At 43.6% G+C, this 26,223-nt stretch overlaps 1 protein-coding gene across 1 annotated transcript in view; it reads right to left on the reverse strand.

Annotated features, from left to right (window-relative positions):
- The window catches only part of ENPP1 (ectonucleotide pyrophosphatase/phosphodiesterase 1), a 206,326-nt gene extending 182,022 nt beyond the window's left edge, over positions 1-24,304 (reverse strand). The window contains exon 1 of the mRNA XM_033936592.1: positions 23,835-24,304. Coding sequence (XP_033792483.1) covers positions 23,835-24,104 — 270 coding nt within the window. The 5' untranslated portion in view covers positions 24,105-24,304. The remainder of the gene's footprint in view (positions 1-23,834) is intronic.
- Between the last annotated feature and the right edge of the window lie 1,919 nt (positions 24,305-26,223).

Genomic DNA, 26,223 nt, shown 5'->3' on the forward strand with positions numbered 1-26,223 from the left:
AAAAGCGAATGACTGCAGATGATGGATGATGACATGCGTGTGTCTGTCAACTATCGAGCTGCATTTTGAGTTAATTTGCACTCAAAAACAAGCACATCCATTGAATTGATTATCAATTCTATCTACTTTAGTTTCATTGTTGTTACAATTACCCACACATAGCTTAAAGAACTTTAAATAAATAACTCTCAAATTTAATTTTTTGCTGGTTTTGCAATTTTATCATTTCAATTATGCTGTGCGGTGAAAAAAAAAAATTTGCTCCATTTAGTGTGCCAGAGCTAAACAGGTTTGAAATACACTGCCCTATCTGAATACTGGTACTGAGGATTTATCAAATTGTGTTAGTCTTAAGTTATTTGCCCCTTAATTCAACTTTAAAGCAGCTTGTCTTGCCCTAATGTATAAAGCAACTCATTATTATGTAAATAGCGCAGATTGCAGTGAACACGAGATACGCATTGTAGGACATATTATGGCCCTAAAATGACAGTAAAACCCCCAGCTTTTAGGTGGGCTTATTTTACCTTTCTGGAGCATCAGGCTGCCAAGCCATGGGCCTAATGCTTCCAGTCATGACCTCCAAGGTTCTACCCTGATCAAGAGCCCCCTTCCCCCCCCCCAAAAAAAAAAGAAAGAAATGTATGCTACCACTAAGAGCATCATTTTGACAGAATCACAAGGGCAGAAGTGACTGGGGATTGCTCTTACCTAAGGAATTCCTAGACAACCAGGGCATTAGGGTATGGGTAGTGGGGGGGGGGGGGGGGTTTCAGAAGTCACAGCCAAAAGCATCAGGCTATGGCATGGCATCCCAATGCTTCAGGTTGCTAGAACACTGTTTTACAGGGTGGCTCAAAAGCAGCATTATTCATTTAATACTGGAATCACCAACCTGCAGGACTGTTTCACCACAGGAGTCACAAACCTGTAGTATATTAAAAGGATTGGTAAAATTTCACCTTTTATCACACCTTGATAAACTTCCCTCCCCCACCCCTCCGAATAGCATTTAAAATGATGCCAACTGCAATGGTTCAGTCTTGAACAACAAGAGTTTATCTCTCATCACTTTTTAAGAACCAGCACAGACATGATGAAAATATTAACTATTTCCACCCCCCTGGAAACTCAATATCTGACCGTGAGACAAAACGACCCATAGTGAACAACTTGGCTGGATGAGTCGACAAAATAATCAGGTGTAGGACAATTCAGAGAGCCTGAACAATAATGCCAACCTGTCTGAAGGCAGGAGTCTCAGGTCACCTCAGAAGCCATCAGCTTCCTCTTAAAAAAGTGCTGCTCAATCCACTTAGGTGAGCAAATTTTGTCAACTGCTAGGCTTGGTAGGAGATGGCTTAGGCAACTATGTTAAACAATTTATGCTTTTCTTCCCTCCTCCCCCCCAAGATAACTTCTTCTAACAGAGCCTGGATAATGACCACGTTGCACCTCATTGCATCTGTAGTACTTTTCAGAGACATGTCCAAGGACATGATGGGGTAATTCTGTAAGGAGCCACCTATTTTTCAGACAGCACGAGTGCATGTAGAAGGCCTTTTTTAAAATATCAACTAGCAGAAAAGTATACGTAAGAGCCTGATATTCAAACTGCAGGAGGCAGCCCAGCTTCCTTCCTCCCCCAGATCAGCGGCAAACCCAAAAATTCAATGCCAGTACATATCCGGTGACCGACATTGAATTTTCAGGTTTGTTGTAACCGGCTAAACCAATATTCATCACCTGACCAGTTTTAGCAGCCAAAAACAGACCTGCTATTTATGAGGATCTATTTTTGGTCGCTATAAACTTTAGCTGATCAGTCAATGGATTCTGGTGCTAACCAGCTAAGTCATGCAACATAAACGGTGACTAGGCTAGCCACTAATCTGCAAATATTCAGTGGGAGATAGCCAACTATCTCCTGCTGAATATTCGCCATTAGCCAGCTTATCCTATTTGTATACTTTGGAGGAAAGGCGAGAGAGGGGAGATATGATAAAGACGTTTAAATACCTACATAATGTAAATGCGCATGAGTCGAGTCTTTCATTTGAAAGGAAACTCTGCAATGAGAGGGCATAGGATGAAGTTAAGAGGTGATAAGCTCTGGTGGAGTAATTAAGGAAATACTTTTTCTTTTTTTTCAGTTCAATCATTTTTATTGATATTTGCATATTTATAACAAACAACCAGTAATTGACCAGTAATCTAACATTTGTATAATAAACAGTGTTACATAGTGTCAATCACTACAACTTAGTGTAACTTAAGTAGGAAACATCCTACTTAAAATTTAACCAAAAGAAGAACTGGATAGACGTGTAAAAATAAAATGAATGAGAAATTGAGAATAGCGTTTTCATGTAACATCACAAATTGTTGGGATATATAGAAAATTTAAAGGCGATCCTTGCTTATATTGATATTTATTACAGAAAGGGTGGTAGATGTATGGACAGTCTCCCAGAAGAGGTGGTGGAGACAGACACTGTATCTGAATTTGGGCCTCGGATAGGCACATGGGATCTCTTTTCTTCGTAAAACAGACATCTGCTTACCCTCTTATCCTAGGTGCCCTGTTATAGAATTATCCTCAATATGCTGACCTAGGCGTAAATCAAAATTGGATATGAATATCATTATCACCCACACTTAGCCAAACCCTGCATTTGGTGGAATACAGGGAAGTGTCAAAAGATTGGAAAAAAAAAATCATAGGAGGTCGAGATATAATTCCATACTAAGTACCTTGTCTCAGAGTATTTTATTGTGCTAATCTTTCTATGTTTATGAGTATCGCTGTATTTATACAATAAGAACATAAGAATAGCCTTATTGGGTTAGGCCAAAGGTCCATCAGGCCCAGTAGCCTGTTCTTGAGGTAGCCAATCCAGGTCACTATTACCTGGCCAAAATCCAAAGAGTAGCAACATTCCATGCTACCAATCCAGGGCAAGCAGTGGCTTGCCCCATGTCTTTCCTAATAACAGAATATGGATTTTTCCTCCAGGAAATTGGCCAAACCCTTCTTAAAACCAGCTACACTATCTACTCTTACCACAACCTCTGGCAAAGCATTACAGAGCTTAATTATTCACTGAGTGAAAAAATATTTCCTCCTATTGGTTTTAAAAGTATTTCCCTGTAACTTCATCAAGTGTCACCTAGTCTTTGTAATTTTTGATGGAGTGAAAAAAAAAAAAAAAAATCGATCCACTTGTACCCGTTCAACTCCACTCAGGATTTTAAGGGCTTCAATCATATCTCCCCTCAGCCGTCTCTTTTCCAAGCTGAAGAGCCCTAACTTTTTTAGGATTTCCTCATATTTAAGGACTTATAAAAGATAGTTATTTGAAAAGATTTATATCCCCTTTTACAAAACCGCGAAAGTGGTTTTTAATGCCAGCTAGTGCGCTGAATGCTCTGCACTGCTCCTGATACTCAGAGTTCCTATGAACATCGGGAGCAGCGCAGAGCATTCAGCGTGCCGGCCTGCGCTAAAAACCACTTCCGTAGTTTTGTAAAAGGGGGTAGGGGGGTTAATGAAACACAGGAGTATTCACAACCCTCAAATTTATTTTTAGCTATAGAATAGTTTTAAACTGGAAGAAATAGTCCTCAAGTTGAATATGTAGGACAGGGCTGCCCAAGTCCAATCCTCGAGATCTACTGGCAGGCCAGGTTTTCAGGATATCCACAATGAATATGCATGAGAGAAATTTGCCTGCACTGCCTTCTTGGTATGCAAATCTCTCATGCATGTTTATTGTGGATATCCTGAAAACCTGGCCTGCCAGTAATCTCGAGGTCCGGACTTGGGCAGCCCTGATGTAGGAGAATGTAGAATACATTTTCCTAAAGTATGAGCTGGCAGCTGCTGAAAAGAGAAGACTGGCTAGATAAATGTCATATATGGGCACTGTTGGAAAATTTGTTGGCATGATGTAATTTTCTGTATTGTACACAGTGTGTTGCACTGATGGTTTAAAGTTGTATAAAAAAACCTGTTTACAAGAATTAAGACAGGATATTTTGAATTTTAAAAGCAAATGGATGACTACATGCAAATTCTGTGGATACTTTGGGCTCGGCAGACACCTAGGAAAATGGCACCTGCCACATGTCATTCAAAGTTAGGTGCCGTTTATAGAATCACGTCAGTATATTAGGACAGGGTTTTCTTGGCCTACAATACCGGCACCTAACTCAATCCATGCCCAAACTCTGCCTCTAACCATGGCTACTTTCCGGGTAGGCGCTGCTAGGTGTCTTGGTGTGCATGCCTACATTGCACCTAACGAGTTAGGCGCCTACTGAAAAATTATTCTTTTTTTAGGTTTTTAATGGCACTTTTCAATTAACAGCGCCTATTGAACCAATTTAAAAATTAAGTTAGGCTCCTAGATTAGCTAAAAACAAAATCAATTGACCCCAAAATATCCACAGAGAAGAAAATCCAGAGAAAACCAAAAAATCTCTGTGGAGTGACGATGTTTCTAAATGGACTTTATTTGAAAGTGTCAAAGTTCCAAAGGTACACCGAAATCATCCACATAAAATAATTTAATCCACATAAAAATAAATTCATCACTTTCGGTTCACCACACAATTGTTTCCCACGTACTCACCTTTATAGGACTCCCAGGGACCCCTGAAGAAGACTTTTTTGTCAAAACGCAGACCGTGTTGGGTCCTGTATCCCTAGCGGACTAGGTCCTTTAAGTCTTTTATGTGGATGAATTTATTTTTATGTGGATGAATTTATTTTATGTGGATGATTTTAATGTACCTTTGGAACTTTGACACTTTCAAATAAAGTCCATTTAGGAACATCGTCACTCCACAGAGTTTTTTTTGTTTTTACCTAGATTAGCTAGGCACTATAGCCCAATTTATAAAAAATTACTTGGAGAAATTGCACCTGCTTTCTGTACAGGTAAAAATTTCACCATGAAATAAATAGCTTAACAGGTCCTCCTCTAGTTGATATGAGAGTTGCCCCAGGGTCACTACTTGCTAGCTAAAGATGTAACTCACATTAACGTCTTAAAACGTTTAACACAGTTTAGTAAAGAAGACCCACCCACCTAGCATATCTATAACAGCTAGAGCTCAGTTTCACCCAAAATCCAAATCCAAACCTTATCCTAGACCTGTTTATTTCTGACCATCATTCTTATGCTATCACCCTTACGCAGGTCCTTTGTATACATTTGCAAAGATATCCATTTCACACTTCTGTTGCCAAACGCCTAATTGGTCGACTCTCTCTATAGGCTGCAACACCTGACAGGTACCAAATCACCCTTGCTTCAGTTTTTTGTAACTTTATACCTATCATTATGAAGTCACCAGAAAAAGGTTTCAACTAAGTCAGAATCGGATTAAATGTATTAATAACAGGCTTCTACAGGATTTAAAATTTAAAAGAGAAATCTAAGGTAGGTCACAGTTCAGCTACACAAGGAAGAATGCACAGTAAAAGAAGTCATGCTAGTTTGGAACACTTAAAACCAAAAAAAGCTTTCCTTTTAAAAATGTACAAATTCTGGGCTTCATTTATAATAGGGTTATAGGCTGATTCTATTTTCTGACAAGTTCATCAGGTTTTGGTTATATATCACTGAATTTATGGAAAACTGGATCTATAAGCAGTGAGACAATGTTCCAGCCTAAACTAAACTAAGCCTTAAGTTTATATACCGCATCATCTCCACGGAAGTGGAGCTCGACACGGTTTACAAAGCATTAAAAATATAAGAAGAGAGAGGAGAAAGATTTACAAGAGCGTATGGATAGAGGGGATGTAAACAGGAGAAGAAATGTTATATGTTAGAAAAAAGCCAGGTTTTCAGTTGTTTTCGGAATAGTTGGAGGGAGTCCAGGTTCCGCAGCGGGATAGTGAGATCGTTCCAAAGGCCCGTAATTTTGGAGAGGAGGGATTTTCCCAGTTTGCCTGCCTCCTATCTAGAGTCCACTGGCTCTTAGCATAACTGCCCATTATCAGTAATTTTCTGAGAAGATGATATTTCTCTGAGCAAGTGAAAATTTTTGCTCTGCATTTTGGCAATTTAAAAAATGGAGATAGGAGAAAAATGTAGGTTTATTACTAAAGACAGTTTGAATTAAAAAAAAAAAAAAAAGCAAACTATGTATTAACTAGTGTCCATAGTTTTTTTTTCCCATAGTTTTAAATTTGAACCTTTTGGTAGAAACAGAAACTTAACTGTCAGTCTATAGCAGTGGTTCCCAAATCTGTCTTGGAGGACCCCCAGGCCAGTCGGGTTTTCAAGATAGCCCTAATGAATATGCATGACAGAGATTTGCATATAATGGAGATGCCAGGAATGCAGATCTGCTCCATGCATATTCATTAGGGCTATCTTGAAAACCCGACTGGCCTGGGGGTCCTTCAGGACAGGTTTGGGAACCACTGGTCTATAGCAATGTCTCTCAAACTGTGTGCTATGGCATAGTGGTATGCCCTGAAGAGATTCCAGAACTTTATTTCATACCCAAACTTTGGCACACAATCCCTCCATCTGTCAGATCACTAGATGGACTCTGGAACTTCAGGAAGGCCGTGAAAACCTTCCTCTTTACTAACCCAGCGCCTTAAAGTCATTCACCCTGAAATGCCACCCAGTAAACTACCTATGTCACTTAATTTCACCAGATGCTACTTAGTACATATGTTTTATTGTCATGTCTACATTGTAATTTATGTAAAATGTCATCTCTGCTCTGTCTGGATTATTATGGATGTACTTTGTAACCCGTTCTGGGCTCTTTTGGGAGGACGGGCTAAAAATCGAATAAATAAATAAATATTTATTTTAAAAAATTCCCTTCATAAGTATAAACTAGAATAGATGACATGTACGTCGCTTATGCAACAGTGTGTCAATGTTAAGAGTGTCTGTGTGTGTAAGGATACAACAGCGCAGACAAGCATCATTTTTGACGCGATTGGTCCTTGAAAACTAACGGAAAGTAATAAAGACATATTAGTCATCCTAAATTGAGCAAAGAAGTCAAGGCTTTGCTACTGTTTGGATGTTCTTATCTTTGCGAACTTGGATTTTCAGCTCTGACTGAAATTTAAATTTTAAAAAAAGAGAATAACTGCAGATGGATGAAATGTGTGTTTGCTTACCATCAAGTTATGTTTTATTTATTTATTTATTTTAAAAATTTCTATTCCGATCAAACACAAGCACATCCATTGCATTGATTAGCAATTCTATCTACTTTAGTTTCACTGTTGTTATAATTACCCATGCATAAATTAAAGAACTTTAAATAAATAACTCTCAAATTTAATTTTTGTTCGTTTTGCAATTTTATAATTTCAATTATAATGTGCCGCGAAAAACATTTGCTCTGTTTTAGTGTGCTGGAGCTAAAACAAAACATGTTTGAGCGATATTGGGTTTACAGCGTTAACAGAATAACCTCTAGAATGCACAGCAGGGCCTAGTTTAGTCTTCATTCCCACCCGCCCCAGCATATCTCTTTGTTTACAGTCAATTATTCTAATTAATGGAGAGTTTACATTACAGAGTTAATTAGATTTTATTGCTTGCAAACACTAACCCCCTCTTTTACGAAACTGCAATAGCAGTTTCTAGTGCGGGGAGCCGTGCTGAATGGCCCGCGCTGCTCCCTACGCTCATAGGAACTCAATGAGTGTCGGGAGCAGCACGGCCCATTCAGAAACTGCTATCACAGTTTCATAAAAGGAGGCCTTAGTAAATCATGCAATATACCATATAATCTTGAGGCTCCTAGGGCTAGATTCACTAACCTCACGGATCCAATCCGATCCATGAGGCTGCCTGCCGCCCGATTCAGGACATGTCCTCATGCAAATGGGGGCGATCAGAGTCATGCCCCCAACTGACCACACGGATCATTGAAGAGCGATCCCGACACATGCGCAGACCATCTACAGGCAAAGAAGATGGTCTGCGCATGCTTACAGAGCTTGAAACACTGCAGGGAAGGGCAGGAGAGCAGGGTGGCAAGAGGAGAGTTGGAGCAGAGAGCAGGGCGGTGAGTCGGGGCAGAGAGCAGGGTGGCAACAGGAGAGTCGGGGCAGAAAGCAGGACAGTCGGAAAGGAAATGAGCGACTGGTCCTCAGCAGCCACTTATTTTTTGGTCGGCCAGTCTAGTCAGTGTTCCTGAAATTTTTTTGTGAATCACTGCCTTCCTACATTTGCATGCCATTTCCCCTCATTTGCATGTGTGGATCGGATCTGGCTCGGGTCAGATCGGGAGAAAGGTTAGTGAATCGGATCGGGGTCGCAAAGAGACCACAACGTGGTCGGGACATGATCGATGTCTTTAGTGAATCTAGCCCATAGTATCTTAACAAGTTTTTATTAAACACCTCAGTAATACTAAGATGCAGACAGCAGTCCAGCAGTGAGATGGGTGCTAGCCAGTCTTTTGCACCGAGCATATAGTATGTATGATTATCTCCCATTTAGCAAGAGGTTATAAAAATGTGTGCTTGATGCAAAGAGCTCCTAGCTCTCAGAGAACGAGTCTGTTTCCTTGTCAGATATTCAAGCCTCTTGGAAGAGCTAAGGGAGACCTACAGGAGCATTGTAGAGAAGTCCCACTTCCAAGCAGGCGGCCTTTGTGCCACCTTGGATGCGAAATTTGTTGAGTGCAGAATTCCTCATCCCGTTAGGATGCAGAATTCAGTGCAGACACGGGCATTAGAGGAGGAAATGACCCACTGCATTCCTCCTCCTGAGCCAGCTTAGACCCAATTATTTATGTGAACCACTATCTCACACGTACAGAATTCCGCTAGGAATAACCCTAGTGAAGTAGGAAGTAATCCTGAGGCCAGGACCTGCCCACCAGGGGATGCAATAGCCTCTTGCACAGAGGATGTACGAGGATAAATAAAAAAGTAAAGGCAAAATACATTTAACGGCTTTAATAGAAGTAACTGAGCAATTGAACATATCACCATGAATCAACAAAAGGTCTGAGTGGGTAAAACGGTTTAAAGTGGGAAGAACAGGTATAACCGACGAAGGCCATTCTGGTCGCCCATCAATGCATTTGTTGTATTGTTCAACTAGCTTCTGCATTCCTGCAGAGAAGTTTTTTGGTTGCTCCCTAAGCCAGGTGAGCACCACTTGCTTCAGCATGCTTTGTCTTTTGCTCTCTGAATCACAGTGATGCACCCATCTCTCGTCACCAGTGAAAATTCTCTCCAGAATATTCAGATCACCTTCATACCATCTCAGGAACTGGGTTGCAACCTCCACACGCTGTTGCTTGTGCAGATCAGTAAGCTGTTTGGGAACCTTTCGTGCACAGACTTTCCTGTATCCTAAGTCGTCATGCATTATGGCAAATGCAGATCCGTAGCCGATATCCAAATTTGCAGCCAATTAAGACGCTGTTATCCGTCACTCTTCTCTAATCAAGGCATCCGCCCCGTCAATGTGCTCTTGTGTGGGCGATGTTGATGGGCGACCAGAACGACCTTCATCGGTTACACCTGTTCTTTTCACTTTAAATCTTTTTACTCACTCAAACCTTTTGTTGATTCATGGAGCTATGTCTATACTGAGTCAATATCAGAAGGTGAATTTCCACAGGTATTACTCCCTCTGCCCAAAGTACACTATTGTGCGTTGTTCTTTGATGGTGCAATCCTGCAATGGAGCATCCATGTTTCTGACCTTGTGGCTGCCACATGACTAAAGGCCGAGTGCTGCACTGTGCATGGATGAACTATCCAACAGGCAATGTCCGAGTACATATGTTGCATTTCACTTGCTCTGTTCCAGTTATCGCGTAAATTTAACAATTGCCTTTCATTTTTGATTCACCCTCATATTTCCAGGGACTTCTGCCCAGGAAGGAAAGGTTAGGACAGCTATTTTAGTTGGTAATTCAATCATTAGGCACATAGATAAATGGGTCACAAGGAGCACTGCTGGGATTCAATCCCACAAACTCAGGGTGCCAAGGCAGCAGCTCTACCCCTAGGCCACTCCTCACCTAGTTCTGGTTTGTAATGATATGGCGATATTTTTTAAATAAATCAATGGGTTGTTCTAAAGTTTCTTAGGCAAATTTAATACTCTCAAATTTACAGCCCTTGACCTGTTTTCAAGTGTCTTGATCTTCCTATGGAGCATTAATTTATCTTGTATCATACTAGCCTGTACCACAGTCATTCTCTTACTTATTCTTCATTGCCAAAATTTGTAGCTTACATTTTTTTATCCACTTTACCTGGGACTCCATGCCAGCAAAAATGTAGCAAAACAAACTCTCACCAAAGCCGAAACTGAATCATCAACTGATGTCATTACTGTCCACAATGATTCCAGCGTTATTTGTATCAGTTTAACTATAGGGAGACACTTACAAACCATGGCTAGATCTTCAAAAGCAGTTATGTTTCTAAGTCTTATTTGTGTTCATATTCTGTGTTTCAATAGGACAAGAGGTCACCTCTTCCAAGGTCACATTCCTACTGGTTACTTCTGGAACCTTCTGCCTGATATTTACAGAAGGAGAAGGGGCAAATGCATTTAACTGCTGCTTATTATCTTTGGAGAAACAAAATACCGGAACATATGCACACTCTACATTCAAACAAGGAACACCTCCGGAGACAGAGTGACAGAATTCAGGGTGGACGGGGCTTCCTACCCCTCGTATGTCAGCAAACTTTCTTCCAGAATGAATCTCAATATCAGCAAGATGCTCCATAATCATTGTTTGTTAGTGAGAAATTAATGATGAGCTGGGAAGTAAGCTCTTCTTTCCCATTTCTAGTCTAATCTAGTCTTCAGTTTATATACCAGATCATCTCTTAATGGAGCTCGACTCTGTTCACAAATAATTAAAGACCAGAATACATAAAAATGAGAACATGAAAAAGTGAATGTTAAATTGCTATCAATTCGTTAGTTCAGTAGGTAAGCCATTTAGGTATTGTGGTGGCCATTTAGGTATAAGTTGAATATGCATTTTGTGCTTTATTCTCTGGTTGCCAATATGTATATTGCACTCAGTGGCGTACCAAGGGGGGGTGCGGGGTGGGTGCGGGGGGGGGGGGGAAGGTCCACCCTGGGTGCAGCCTTAGGGGGGGTGCACAGCCAGCAAGGTCCGGAAAATGATCAATCACCAAAGCAAAGTGAGTCGATCGCGGAGCCCATCCCGGGCTCCGTGATAGACTCACTTTGACTTGGCGATCGATCATTTTCTGGACCTGGCCAGCTGTGCACCCCCCCTAAGGCTGATGTCAGAGAGGAAGTTTGGGCCAGCCAATTGCTGCCTGGCTGGGCGGAACTTCCTCTCCAACGGCAGAATTGACGTCAGGGAGAGGAATGCTGGTCGGCCCGACGCAGGGAAGCAGAGAGCGCTTGGGGCAGCTGCGGCGGCTGCTTTGGGGGCCTGTTCCCCGATGGTGGCAACAGTGGCTTGGTGGAGGGCAGGGAGAAAGAAAGAAAGGGGGCAGGCAGGGAGACAGAAGGGAAACAGAATAAAAGAAAGGGGGCATGAAGAGAGAAAAAAGAAAGGGAGGCAGGGAGAAAGAAAGGGCAGGGAGAGAGGAAGAAAAAGTTGGGGGAGGGAATGAGGTCTGGAGGAGAGGAAGCATACAGGCTGAAAGAAGGGAAGAAAGATTGGATGCACAGTCAGAAGAAGAAAGTGCAACAAGAGACTCGTGAAATCACCAGACAACAAAGGTAGGAAAAATGATTTTATTTTAAATTTAGTGATCAAAATGTGTCTGAATTTATATCTGCTGTCTATATTTTGCACTATAGCCCCCTTTTACTAAACTGCAATAGCGTTTTTTAGCGCAGGGAGCCTATGAGCGTCGAGAGCAGCCCTGGGCATTCAGCGCAGCTCCCTGCACTAAAAACTGCTATTGTGGTTTAGTAAAAAGGGAGGGGGGTATATATGTTTATTTTTGTATGGTTGTTACTGAGGTGACAGTGCATAGAGTCATCTGCCTTGACCTCTTTGAAAAAACCCCGGAATAGGAATGATAATTAACATTTTCTCTGCGTACGGTGTGCTTTGTGTTTTTAAAAAATTTTATTGTTGGTAGATCATTTTGACTTGGTCATTTTAAAAGTAGCTCGCAAGCCCAAAAAGTGTGGACACCCCTGAGCTAGAGCGTTGAAGCTGCATGTGGCTGCCATAAAGGTCATCTCTGACACAACCAGAAGTTGCATTAGAGACGACCTTTACGGCAGCCATATGCAGCTACAACACTCCGGCTGCTGTAAGAAGGTAGTTTAGACATCGCCGGCCACAGGTCAGGGAGGTTTGTTGGACCGGGCCTGTTGTCCGGTGGGGGGGGTGTTGCAGATCTTGTTGCCAAAATCGGAAAGGTGAGGAAGGGAGAAAGATGGGCCTGTGGTGGATGGAGAGATTGAGAGAAGGGGGCAGATGATGGAAGTGGGTAGAAAGGTGAGAGAGAAGAGGTCAGATGATGGAAGTGGGGAGAAGGGAGAGCAAATGCTGAATGGAAGTGGAGAAAGAGAACACATACTGGATGGAAGGAGGGATAAAGAAAAAGGACATATACTGGATGGGGGAAGAAGATAGAGTTAGTGAGATAGTGGAGGGGTGAAGGAAAAGGGTGGCATGCTGTGGGTAGACATAATGAAAAGAGGGAAACTGAGGACTGCATAATAAGAAAGAATTTAATTTAAACAGAGGCAGAAAATAAAGAAGGAAGACCAGAGAAGGAAAGGGAAGAGAGAGAGGAGCGAGAGATGCCAGAGAATGGGGAAGGAGACAGAGATATCAGATCTGAGCGGAGGAAATGAGAAGAGAGAGATGCTAAAAACCACAGGGGGGAGGGAAAGAGAGATAAAGGAGAAAGATGCCAGACCATGAGGGAACAGAGGGAAGATGATGGATGCCAGACCAAAGGGGGGGTCTAGAGGAGAGATGGAAGGGGAAGGCATACAGTTTTTGGAAGGGGCATAGAAGGAGAGAAGATGCCATATAGGGAGGGGCAGAGAGATGGCAGACAGTGGATGGAAGGAAGATAGTAACAAGAAGATGAGGAAAGCAGAAACCAGAGAAGACAAAGGTAGAACAAAAATTTTCTATTTATTTATTGCTTTAGGAGACATATGTCACTGCTTCTGTGGTGTTGCATTTTATGCAGAGTCTAGCTTCTTGCTGGTTCAATTTAACCTTTGTCTATGTATTTCTATTTTATCCCCCCTTTTACAAAACTGTGGAGCGTTTTTTAGCGCCAGCCGTGGTGGTAGCAGCTCTGATGCTCAGAATTCTATGAGCGTCAGAGCTGTTACCACCGTGGCTAAAATCCACACTACACTTTTGTAAAAGGGGGATGGGTTTAGTTTGTGATGACATATTCCATATTAGGCGAAGGTGTTTTCTGTGTTCTGTGTGTTCGAAAGACATGGTTTTCTGTTAGGATTGACGGTGTAGGATTGATCTGTACTGGTCTGGCTTGTTTAGTTTTACAATGGGTGTATTGATGTACTGCTCACTGCAATATGTAAGATGCTGCCTTTTCCTAGGTACTCATGTGTGACGTGTGGCTTGTTACTAAAAATCATGTTTTTCGTACAGATGGGGGAGGGTGCCAAAAAATGATAGGCCCCGGGTGTCACATATGCTAGGTACTATAGCTGGAAAAAACCCAGATATCCTGAAAACTCAATGTATAGTATGATAAACACTTTCAAAAAGAGTGTGGTAAAGTCCAATAAAGTAAATTAAACAGACACAGCATAGACCAGATTACTACAACATGAAGGAAAAAGCCTCAGAAAAGGCCCTCCCACCTCACCAAAACGGCTTAACGAGGCAGTCGAGTGGTCACCTCACTGGCAAAAAACCTTCAATTTATGTTTGTGTCTTATGCTGTGCTGTATAATGCCAGTAAACAATAAAGATAGAGGAATGAATAGAGGATATGTGGATTTCATTCATCTATCTTTATTGTTTTCTGGCATTATACAGCACAGCATAAGATACAAACATAAATTGAAGGTTTTTTGCCAGTGAGGTGACCGCTCGACTGCCTCTTTAAGCCGTTTTGGTGAGGTGGGAGGGCCTTTTCTGAGGCTTTTTCCTTCATGTTGTAGTAATCTGGTCTATGCTGTGTCTGTTTAATTTACTTTATTGGACTTTACCACACTCTTTTTGAAAGTGTTTATCATACTACATATGCTAGGTACGCCACTGATTGCACTGTTAAGTTTTTTTGGAAAATTAATAAAATATTTACAAAAAAAAAAAAAAGGTATTGTGTAAACAGCAAAGTTTTTAGGACTTAGCAAAATTGTTGTAGCTGACCTAAAAGTCTAACAGAGTCAGGGAGTCTGCTCCAAGTTGCTACCAGTTTGAAAGCAAAGGATTGGCTAAGCTTCCCGACAGATTTGATTCCCCTAAAAGAGGGGAACAATAGTTTATATTTCTGTGTAATCCTTGTATGGCAAGATCTACAAGAATTCCAATACAAGGGGACCAAAGGGTCAAATATTCCATAGAGAAGCTTAAAGATAACATATGCACATTTCTCTTTGGCATAATAAAAGTAGAAAACAAACTTCAAGAGCAAAGAAAAGGAAAATCTAAGAGCTGACACAATGAGCTCCTGCACATCCTTCTCATGCAGCGACCATCTTGCCACTGCTGCCCCCCCTCCCTTACCCCCCCCCCCCACGATATTTAATTTTTTTTTGATTTTTTTAATCTCATGTCAAGTAAATGTATAACAGCCACTGACACTATTTTTTCTTTTACAGACTCTATTACATACCCAGGTTACTGCTATGACTGCACTGGTACAGAGGACAAAACATAATACCCAGTTGGAAAACTTGTAGCTGTGGTGTGAACCTCTTGATATAAGCTGCTTTGAATTTTGACAGGAGCATCTTAAATTTCTCTTGCTCTGGTTTGTTTATTGAACCGATGAAGACATTCAGTGTGGACTGAATGCTGTAATTATTAGCATTTGTGATTTCCATGTTTTGACAGCCCATTATAAAATGTTCTTAAGTTGTAACTGGTGGAGATTTGTTTTGATTTATTAATAAAAATAGGAAAGCAGAAAAAAAGCAGGAGACAAAAGATTTTAGAGGTCCTTAATGACTATCATGTCCACATGAGAGTTTACACATATAGAACTGTCATGGGTCATTTGTTCCATTGGTATAAATAACTTTTTTTTGCCTTAGACAAAAGCAATTCACTACAGGATTAAGAAGTCTGTGCACAGAAAAACCGGTTTGTTCTGAGCAGGAATACAACATATGTCACAAAAATGTTGTCCTAATTTACTCAGCCAGAGAATGACATGGTGACAAAATTCATCACCGTTCCTGTCCCCGCGGGAAACCATCTTCATGTCATTCTTTAAGGAAAGAGGGAAGAATCAGAGTATAATTGGGCACAACCACTGACCCGAAAGCTTTGCTTTGAATAATGCTGGTGTAGAAGGACAGAGGATGAAATAAGACACTAGAAAATGACATAGGTTTATTTCCCGCGGTTATCCGCGGGGACGGGAATGGTGATGAATTTTGTCACCGTGTCATTCTCTACTCAGCACTGCACCTGAATCATAGCTTTACAGAGCCTTTGCTCTCTGGGTCACCCATTCAAGTCCAGCTCCCTACAATATAGAGTTTGAAAAAGGTGGCTTATGTTAGACTGGTGGTCTCGGTCCAGTTCTGAGAGACAGAGCCATTCACATTATCAGGATTACCTTTGCATTAATAAATCTTAATGAAAAAATAACATAAGAGTAGTCTTCTTAACTCACAGTTGTAACCTCTAGCATACCAAAGAGTGGCGAGGGGTGGTCCGCACCAGGTGAAGGGAGTTAGGAGGAGTGTGGAGCGGTCGTGGGGCCACGGTCCAAATGTGCTCGAATGTCATCTCTGCTGGTCTCTGATATCAACTTCCTGTTCCAGGACAGTAGACTGGAAGAGAGGATGGTCACGTACGTGTGGAACACAGCTCTAAAACCACCTCACGCACCCCCCACTACCTAGAGGAGGGGGACGTTCTACTCCAGGTGGCCACCAAGCCAGGTATGCCACTAATTCTAACTACCACCTGGGAGGCACAAAAAGGACTGGGAGAGTTTAGGATATAAAGAAGAACAGATACTGGGGACAGCACAGGTCAAATGTATGGCTTGTGTTCAGAATTTTTCTTCAATTATTTTAGGTTTTTGGGAGCTCCTCTCACACATTTGGTACAATTTTTAACAATAATTCAATATGTGTTAATTCTTTTAATGTGCATGAATTGGATTTTGCATGCATTATGTTTTTAAGCCATGCTTATAAATCAAATGAACGCCCATCCCTAGTGAATATTACTAGCATGAGGTAAAGAAATGGCTCTGGGTATAGAGAAATACAAAGAGACAAAAGCAGGGCCGGCATAACCAGGTAAGGCTCTGGCCCACGGTACTGGTGCTAAAAGGGCGCCAAAAGCCCAAGCCCAGGGCCATGATGTCACCGGCTCATAAGTTAAACTACCCTGCAGCTTTCTTCCTCCTCCCTCTCCTGATGCTGCTGCTCTGTCCTGACAGGGTGCGTTTTCGTGGGCCTGCATCAGAGAGAAGTGTAGCACTTCCTTCCTCGGACGCTAGCCTATGAAACTGTATCCTGCCAAACCAGGGAACAGCATCAGAGGAGAGAGAAGGGAACCGGTCTGGGGGCGGGGCCAATGCACTGTGGACCAGATTCTGTAATTGGTGCCTGAAAAGATAGGTAGCTACAGTGCCTGAAAAGATAGGTAGCTATTGCATGTCAATCACACTTAGGTGCCCATTACAGAATCACGCTTAGCGGCACCTAACTTAAAACTTAGGTGCCTGTAATGTAGGCCAAGGTTTTAAAGGCCTACATTATAGGCGCTTAAGTCCTTTAGAGCAGTTTTCTTCAACCACCGGTCCGTGGACCAGTGCCGGTCCACAGAAATTTCCTGCCGGTCCACAGGGCCAGCACGTGCATCAGGCCCAAAACAGTGTTCTTCAACTGCTGGTCCACGGTGCGATCGATGCGGCGTTATCTTCGAGCCAGCTCCCTCTTCCTAACTGATTCAATGCACAAAGCCACAGGCAGCAGCTGCTACGGGCATCCTGCGCCTGAACCGGAAGCCTTCCCTCTGACGTCAGAGGGAAGGCTTCCAGATGGGGCACGGGACATGCAAGGTGCAATTAGTCCTATTATGTGGATGGGGGTCAGGGGTGGAGATTAGGTAGAGATGGGTGGGGTCTGGCTCACGACTTAGCCACATGTTCTTCAACCGCCGGTCCATGGACCGATGCCGGTCCACAGAATAATTCTTTTATTTCTGCCGGTCCATAGGTGTAAAAAAGGTTGAAAAACACTGCTTTAGAGAATTACACCTAATGGTGTCTCTCTTTCTCCACCCCTGAACACGCCTACTTTGGCGTTGATAGGTGCCTATCTTTTGTAGAATTGCGCCTAAGATATCTCCCAATTAAATTTTTTTTTTCCAATTATGAGCTTGTTACAGCTCATTATTAAAGCCAATTTACTAATTAAATTAGGTATCTAACTTCCTCCCCTCCCCACCTTTTACTAAACTGCGATAGCGGTTATTAGTGCAGGGAGCCGCACTGAATGTTCCATGCTGCTCCCGATGCTCATAGGAACTCTATGAGCATCGGGAGCAGCGCAGAGCATTCAGCGCGGCTCCCTGCGCTAATAACCGGTATCACAGTTTAGTAAAAGGGGGGGGGGTTTATGTGCTTCATATAGAATTTTCCCCTGTATTGCTTCAGCCAGCCCTGCACAAAAGTAACAGTGAAAAGCTAAGCATGCGCTAAAACCCCTATCGCAGCTTAGTAAAATGAGCCCTAAATCTTTCAGCAAAATGATACAAACAAAGATTTGGAGACACAGACATTCAAGTTTTTCAGGTACGATGATCAGTGCTTGGAAGTAGAGAGTTGCATGGGGACAGAAATCCCACCCGTCCCCACTCATCCCTGCCAGAATCCCGCCCATCCCCATCCGTCCCCACTAGAATCTCCTCCGTCCCCACCTGCCCCGTGAGGAATGCCCTCCATTCCCGCCTATCCCTCCTATAAAAATTACCTGTCCCCATAAAAAGCAGCAATTACTTCTGACAGTTTTGAGTTTAGTTTTGAGCTTTACAAAAAATTCAAAACAAAGTCAGACATCTGCCAGAACAGGCATAAAACCAATACCCATTTTCCCTCTCCCCAGTTGGGTGGGGTTGGTATAGCAACAAAATGCTATCCCAAAAAAGTAGATTTAAGGCAGAATTTGATGAACAGAAAGAAGATACCCATTTCAGCAATTCTCTCCCCATCCGTTCCCTCCCCCTCTTTGTCACCCTCCCTACCCGGTCATCAGCACATCATTCACAACTCGCTGCTCTTGTTGGCTTCAGGCCTTCTTCTCTGCAGGGTCCTGCCTTTGCAGAAATAGAATTTAGGCGGGACCCGGCAGAGAGGAAGGTCTGCAGCCAACAAGACCAGCAAAGTGTGAACGCTGCTGCTGCTGACACCGGCCCTTGAGGAGTTGACAGAGTACCATACCTGTTATGCCAACACCCCACCCATCCCTATTGGTACGCCACCCATGCCCCTGCCCCACCCATTCCCCTGTTGGTACGCCACTGGTACTGCAGGACAGAATAAGCAGAATTTTTTTTTTTTTTTAAAGTTACATATTTAATGTTGGTGTCTGCTGGGCTGAAGCAGTTTAATGCAGGGTAGTCTGGCTCTGGAGTTGCACAGTTATGCTGCCCAGTCTCTCCTGCAGTAAGTGGTTGCAGGCTTGAGCCAACGAGTTTCTTGAGGGGAGATCTAATGCCAAGACTCACTACTGGGAGAGCTCTGCACATCCACCAATCTCAAAGAAAGAGCTGGAGCTTGATGACCAATCAGGAACACTTCTACAAGGACTGGCCATCATTGGCCATCAAGCTCCAGCTCTGTCTGCTTGATTGGTGGATATACAGACTGTAATGAAAGGATAGATTTTCTGTCTCTGTCTATGAAAGGACACATTTTAAGTTTTCTGTCTCTGTCCATGCTGGAAGTAATCAAATGTAGAATGTTGGGTGCTTACTCTCTTAATGGTTTGGGAAGAGGTCATTTAATTTATGTTAACTAGGTTAGTTGTCTGAGACATGAAGGCTCAACCCCCCACAGCTCTTAACACCTTTAAGAGTTAAACAATGAAGTACATATCCTGCTCACGCACCCCTTCCCCTCTCTTGTCCATCCCCCTTTTGTTGTGATGGTTACCACTGACCCATGTAACAGATATATAAATGTTTTGCAGACTCATAATAAATCAGGCAAAAATCTCTTTAGAATACTGGCTATCTATCTTTCTTTCTGAGGGGAATTACCTCCAGATGACAGAATGTTATTTCGGGGCCTAGAAACGGATCCTGTTCGTTTCACAGACCTCTCCCATGTGAACACAATCAACAACTGGTGCACTATGGCAGTGTTTCTCAACATGCGGTACGTGTACCCTTAGGGGTACACGGGCTGCTTGTTGGGGGTACGCGGCCAGGCCAGCCGCAGAGGATGTTCCCTGCCCACTCATCAAAGCCGCAACCACCGCCAGGGATCCCTCCTTGCTGCCTGCCCCACCCGCTGAAGCTGAAGCTGCTGCTGGAGATCCTTGTCCAGCCTCCCTCCTGTTCAAAGCCGTCGGGGATCCCTTTTTGTTTCCCACCCCACCCGCTGCAGCGCTGCCAGGGCTCCCTGCTCCTCCCTCCCTCCCGAAGCCAAACCACCAGGGCTTCCCTCTGATGTCAGAGCTGATGTCAGAGGAAAGCCTTCCGGGTCAGTGGGGGGGAGTCCCCAGTTACCTCCTTGCTCTTTCTGCCTTCAGTGGCTTGTTGGGGGAACGTGAAGCAGGCAGCGGTTCACACGCTGCATGTAGCTGACCCGGAAACCTCTTCGACGTCAAGACTGACGTTGGAGGTAAGGCTTGTGGGTCAGTCACTTGAAGCGTGTGAATCGCTGCCTGCTGCACGTTGTCCACTGAACAAGCCGCTGAAGACAGAAGGAGCAATGCGGTTCAAACAAGTAAGAGGAGAAAGGAGTGGGGGAAGGGAGAAGGAGCACATTGAGACATTGGAGGAGTACGATTCTTGGACAATGGCTGGAAGGCAGGGAAGGGGAGGGGCACAAACTCGACACAGAAGGAAGAGAGGGAATAGAAAGGGAGAATTGTTGGGCATCAGTGTGTGAGTGAGAGGGAAAGGAAAATTGGGCATAGAGAGAAAGAGGAGAGAAGTAGAGATGCATGGGGAGAGAAAGATGAGAGGAGAAATGTTGGATATGGTGGTGGAGAGGGAACAGAGGGACAGATTGAAGGGGATACAAGAGGGAGGAATGCTGGACATAGTGATGGAGGGAGAGATGTGGCATGGTGCTGGAGAGTAGTGCTGCCCGATTTCCGATTCGAATCGATTCACCAATTCGAATCGATTTGTTTTTATTTTTTAAGTTGGCCCTCCCCCCTCGCCCCCCTAAAGCAGGAGCAGCAGCGCTGCCTCTTTCTGGCTGTCCACTGCTGCTGCTGCTTTAGGAGGCGGGGGGTGGGGTCAGTTGGGAAGTGCTGCCTTGATCCTTTGCAGTGTCCTCCGGCTTCCCCCCTAGCCTCCCGCTCTTACCTTAAGATAATCGGCAGCCTGCAGAGAGGATCGCGGTGCTGTAGCGATCCTTGCAGGCTGCTGTCGGCATCAGCACCACGTTGACTCTGCCGCAATTCTGCCCCTGACGTCAGAGGAGGGATGGGACCGCGGCAGAGGGAATGTGGTGCTGAGGAAGATGGCAGCCTGCAAGGATCGCTACAGCACCGCTGGGTCCTCTCTGCAGGCTGCTGATTATCATAAGGTAAGAGCGGGAGGCCGGGGGGGGGGGGAACATACAGACCTTTGGGGTAGGGGGACCAGGCTTTCAGGGGGGGTGCAACCTTCAGGGAAGGAAATTCAGAGAGAACATTGAGAAGTGCTTCCCCGCACTGTAATGCTTATAAATCTGATTTTCATGCTATTAAGTGTTCCTTTGATGGAATCAGGCAAGAAAACATCCCCAAACAGAGTCCCCAGAGGTTGAACTCCAATAACATTTCAACAGATAACATGCGAGGTAGAGCTACTTTTGGCAACCGAGTACATAAAATAAAAAATATGTTCATGCAAATGGGGTCATCGCCAAACGAAAATCAACCTGAAAAAAAAAACTTATAAAGACTGACATTCCATCTTCACCTTCAAGTCCATCTTTTGTCAGTGTTTATCAGACTAATGCCCTTAATACCAGTTTGGAGTCAGCCACAGTTGATAAAATGAAGAGCGAGGATGGAGATTTGGATAAAGTGTCATTAGCAGAGAAATTTTCAGAAACCAGGAAACTTTTTGAAAGAAACATTAAAAGGCAGATTGGGGTTGACAAATACTCTTCTAGCAAATGTAACACAGTTGCACTGGAGGAAAAGAAGCATGGGTCTGTTTCCTCAAATATGGATGATGAAAATATAGAGACCAGTCTTGTTAGTTCTGTTTCTAAAGCATCTAGCAGTAGCAGTGCCTCATTTTGTGCGAGACCACGAACAGTGAAGAAATGAAGCAGCAAGCACACAAATCAATTCTCGATGCACGGCCCATATCCAAGAGGTTAGAGAGTTTTTTAGTTGATAGCGATAGTGAGGAATCCAATGACTTAACCAATAGTGAACTCTCCAAGACAGCTGGTATTTCCATGCCAGGCCTTCAGAGGGGGGGAGGGTACCGCTTTCAGGGGAAGGGGGCCCTGGTGTAGAAGTAAACGGTGGGAGGGAGGGAGGGAAGAGGGGTTAAAAGAGATGCGTTTATACCAGACTGGGGGGGAGAAATAATGGGTCTAAAAACAGGGGAGGGAGATAGATGATGAACAATAGGATTTAGGGAGGGAAGGAACAGAAAGGGAGAGAAGTTGGGATGGTGTGGAGGGGGTGTGGGGGATAGAGATACTGTATAGGAGGGTAGTTGGGAAGAGAAAGGGATAGATGGTGGACCCTGGGGTAGTGGGGAAGGAGGGAGACATGCTGGATGAAAGGGTAGTTAAGAAAAGGAGAGATGGTGGATCTAGGGATGGTGGGGTCCATCGCTGCAGCTGCGGGAAGTGAAGGGAAGGGGAGGACAAAGATGGAAGATGGATGGTTAGCACCGAGAAAGAAGAAAATGACAAATGGGCAGGATTCCCTGGCAAGCAAGTTATCAGAAGACAACCAGAGCATGGGACCAACATGATTTGAATAATGACCAGACAATAAAAGGTAGAAAAAATAATTTTATTTTCTGTTTTGTGATTACAATATGTCAGATTTGAAATGTGTATCCTGCCAGAACTGGTGTTAGACTGCAGGCGTGAACTAGGACTTAAGAGAGAGGAAAAGTCTTTTTTGTTTTTTTATTTTCTTTACACCACAGCGTCAGTGTGAGTAGGAGAGGGCAAAGGGGGTGAAGAGGCTATAAAATAAACCCACCAGGATGTCTCAAAAAAAAAAACAACACCCAATTGAGCAGGAAAATGAAATCGAATTGAAAAATTGATTAAGTAGGCTGAATCAAATCAAATTTGTTTCCCCTGAATCGGGTAACACTGCTGGAGAGGGCTGATAGAAGGACAAATGGGCGTGAGGATAGTGGGCAGAGGAAGAAAAGTTGGACTCATGGAGGGAAAGAGAAATGTTGGTTGGGGAAGAGAATGAGGTCCAGAGGAGAGGAAGCGTGCAGGAGGCAGAAATAAATAAATATTGGATGCACAGTCAGAAGGAAGTGCAACCAGAGACTCATGAAATCACCAGACAACATAGGTAGGAAAAATGATTTTATTTTCAATTTAGTGATCAAAATGTGCCCGTTTTGAGAATTTAAATCTGCTGTCTATATTTTGTACTATATTTGTCTATTTTTCTATAGTTGTTACTGAGGTGACATTGCGTATTTTAAAGTCCTCTACATTGACCTCTTTGCAAAAAAAAAAAAAGAGAATATAAATGATAATTAACATTTTCTCTTCATACAGTGTACTTGTGTTTTTTTAATTTTGTGGTTACCAGTATGCATTAATAAGATTATATTGTGTGTATATGAAAAATGGATGGAAGAAATTGCATTACAATTAGTACTATTATTATGGAGGTGGAGACAGGGGCGGGGCTTAGTCGGGGGTATTCGTTTGGTATTTGGTAGGCTTAGGGGGTACTTAGCTTGAATAAGTTGAGAAACACTGCGCTAAGGTATCAAAGAAGCTTAGAGGGAACCCTGGAGAGCTAGCGTCCATCCCCCTGGGAGTCCCATAGACCGGGGGGGGGGGAGGGGAGGGGGGCTTGCGATCCCTGTTCCTGTGCAGACCTCTACATGGAAGGCAAACTGCCACCATCTCTGAAAGCACTCAAAAAGAGGTTTAAGAAGATTTTTTTTTTTTTTAAAGGAAGAAAAAGAACTGGTTTTATTGGGGGGTATTGGGGCTAATGTTTTGGGCAATAGTTAATTTGATTGATTGATTAATTAATCAGACAAAATAAACAAAAGCAAGCATGTGATCTTGCACGGATGGAGAGATGATTGCATGCTTTTTTTTTTTTTTTGCAGCAAATGCTAAGAGGGGTAGGACAACTCTTATCTTCTGATCGGAGGCCAAAGTGATAAGGGTGATTCGCCAGCAGTGAGACAGAGCCAAGGCATGCAACTCATGAACTAATCTGCTCTGTTTCCCTCTTAACCCGCCGTCCCCTCTCTCCCCAGGCAGTACTCACCAGCGAGATGACTTTCCACTTGCTCGAATCCTTCTTGCCTTTGCCGCTGGGTGGCGCTCTTTCGGGTTCGTCCCCCACATCCAGCGTTTGCAACCCGGACGGCGCCAGCGCGGTTCTCTCCTGTAGGTCTATTGCCTTGGTCTCCCCGTTCTCTCGGGTTTCTCCGGCCATCCTTTCTTTGGTATTCTCTTGCTCCATGTCTTGGAGCTGCAGCCGGGTCTGTCGCCTCTTCCTGCTCCCTCCACAGCTACGGGCGTTTGTGTCTTGCATGCATTGAACTGAGTTTTAATAGCGCGCACGGAGGGTGGGGAGAGGAGCGGCGCCGGGGTCCCGCCTCCGTGCACCACGAGTCACCAGCTGGACGGCGGCCCTGGTCTAACTGCAACCGTGCCACTGCCTGATCTCTTATTGAAAGGATTTCAGTTTCAAGAAAGTGTCGTTTGCAAAAGTGTGGGGTAGGGAGAGATTTTACACCCGGCTGCAGGAGTGCTCCTAGACTAGATCAATGGCCGTGTGTATCCTGCATGAGATCACTTGGGCTGAAAATAGAACCCGGAGGAGGGTGAATGGTGTCTACAGGTCTGGCTGCTGGCAGCGAGTTGGGAGCAGCTAGGAAGAAACAGGAAGTGAAAATACTTGAGTACCTGATTGTAAAACCGCTTAGATAACCTTGATAGGCGGTATATAAAATCCTAATAAACTTGAAACTTGAAACTTAATAAGACTAGCCTTACTGGGTCCATTTAGGCAAGTATCCCGTCTTTACAGAAGCCAACCCAGGTCACAAGTACCTGGCAACAAACAGCAGCATTCCATATCACTGATCCAAGGCAAGCAGTGACTTCTCCCATGTCTGTCTCAACAGCAGTTTATGGACTTTTCTTCCAGGAACTTGTCCAAACCTTTTTTAAAACAGCTACCTTAACCGCTTGTATTCACCTGAATGCACCAAAGATCAACAAACCAATATACAAGGCGATCCCTTTTCCTTGGAAGGAGAAAGTTGTCTGTTCAAAGCAAGAAAATCTTTACCTGTTGGATAAAGACAGGAGGACTTTTTAGTAGCAAGAGAAATAAACCAAGCATTAGAGGGTAATTTTGTATGGAAGCACCTAGTTTTAGTGGGGAGGAATCCCGGTGATTTATGTGTGTAAAGGACCAAGTGGAAGAAAAGTAAGAGTCATGTTTTGATGGTGCATAGTTTGCTGGTGGGTGTGTCCATGGGCAGGGCTGTGGCACTGGAGTTGGTAATAATGCCCTGATGCAAATTGGACTCTATCTTCAAAATAAAAGTGTGTGTATGTATATATATATAGAGAGAGAGATACTATAGATATAAAATATACTATAGATATAAAATGTTATATATACGTATATATATATATATATCTGTTTCCTGGATCTAAAGTACTGATAAATAGTAAGCTATATTTACCAGAATGTTAGACCTAAAACAAAAAAAAAAGTAAAGCCTAATTTCAGTCTGAGTCAGAGTCAAACAGTACAAAATGCCAGGCTGAGTTGGTTTGGTGTACTGACTCCATCCATAGCCCTATGAGCAGAGCATGTAGAAATTAAACTTTTTACAATTTATACAGGTTCTGGCTAATGTAGGTGCAAGCATTTACACCAGGCTTGTCCAGCCTATGGCCCTGGGTTAGAACCTGACCCCCTATGTGTTTTGTTTTGGGGGGTTTTCTGGCCCAATGGCCTTGATAATTCATATGGTGCTTATAGCAAGATAGGAGCCAACTTTTGAAAATGATTGGGAGTGCTGAACTCAAAACTCTTAAATGTCCCCTCACCCAGCAAAGAAAAACAAAATACAGGTAGTAGTGAATGACCAGCCTGAATCTTAATGCCAAAATCAGGGTAGGTAATGTGAACAAATCGAAAGCTAGGGGCCTGCAACTCTCTTCTCCCCCTCTTAGCTTGTCAGTATCATACTCTCTCTCTCTCTTCCCCCCCTCCCTTTTTCAGGCCATCTACAGCACACATTTCTCCAACCAGTCCCTCAGACCCATCATCTACACCAGGGTTTCCCAACTTCTTCAAGCCAATTACCCCTAGATCAGGGGTGCTCAATAGGTTGTTCGCGATCGACCGGTAGATCGCCAAGGCAAAGTGAGTCGATCGCAGAGCCCATCCCGGGCTCCTTGATAGACTCACTTTGCCTTGGCGATCTACCAGGCCGATCAGCCTTCCTCTCCCCGACGTCAATTCTGCCGTTGGAGAGGAAGTTCTGGCCAGCCAATCGCTGCCTGGCTGGGCCGGAACTTCCTCTCAGATGGCAGAATTGACGTCAGGGAGAGGAATGCTGGTCGGCCCGATGCAGGGAAGCAGGGAGAGCTTGGGGCGGCAGCAGCAGCTTTGGGGCCTGTTATCCGAT

This window comes from Geotrypetes seraphini, chromosome 3 (genome assembly GCF_902459505.1).
Source record: "Geotrypetes seraphini chromosome 3, aGeoSer1.1, whole genome shotgun sequence".
Classification (NCBI taxonomy): Eukaryota; Metazoa; Chordata; class Amphibia; order Gymnophiona; family Dermophiidae; genus Geotrypetes; species Geotrypetes seraphini.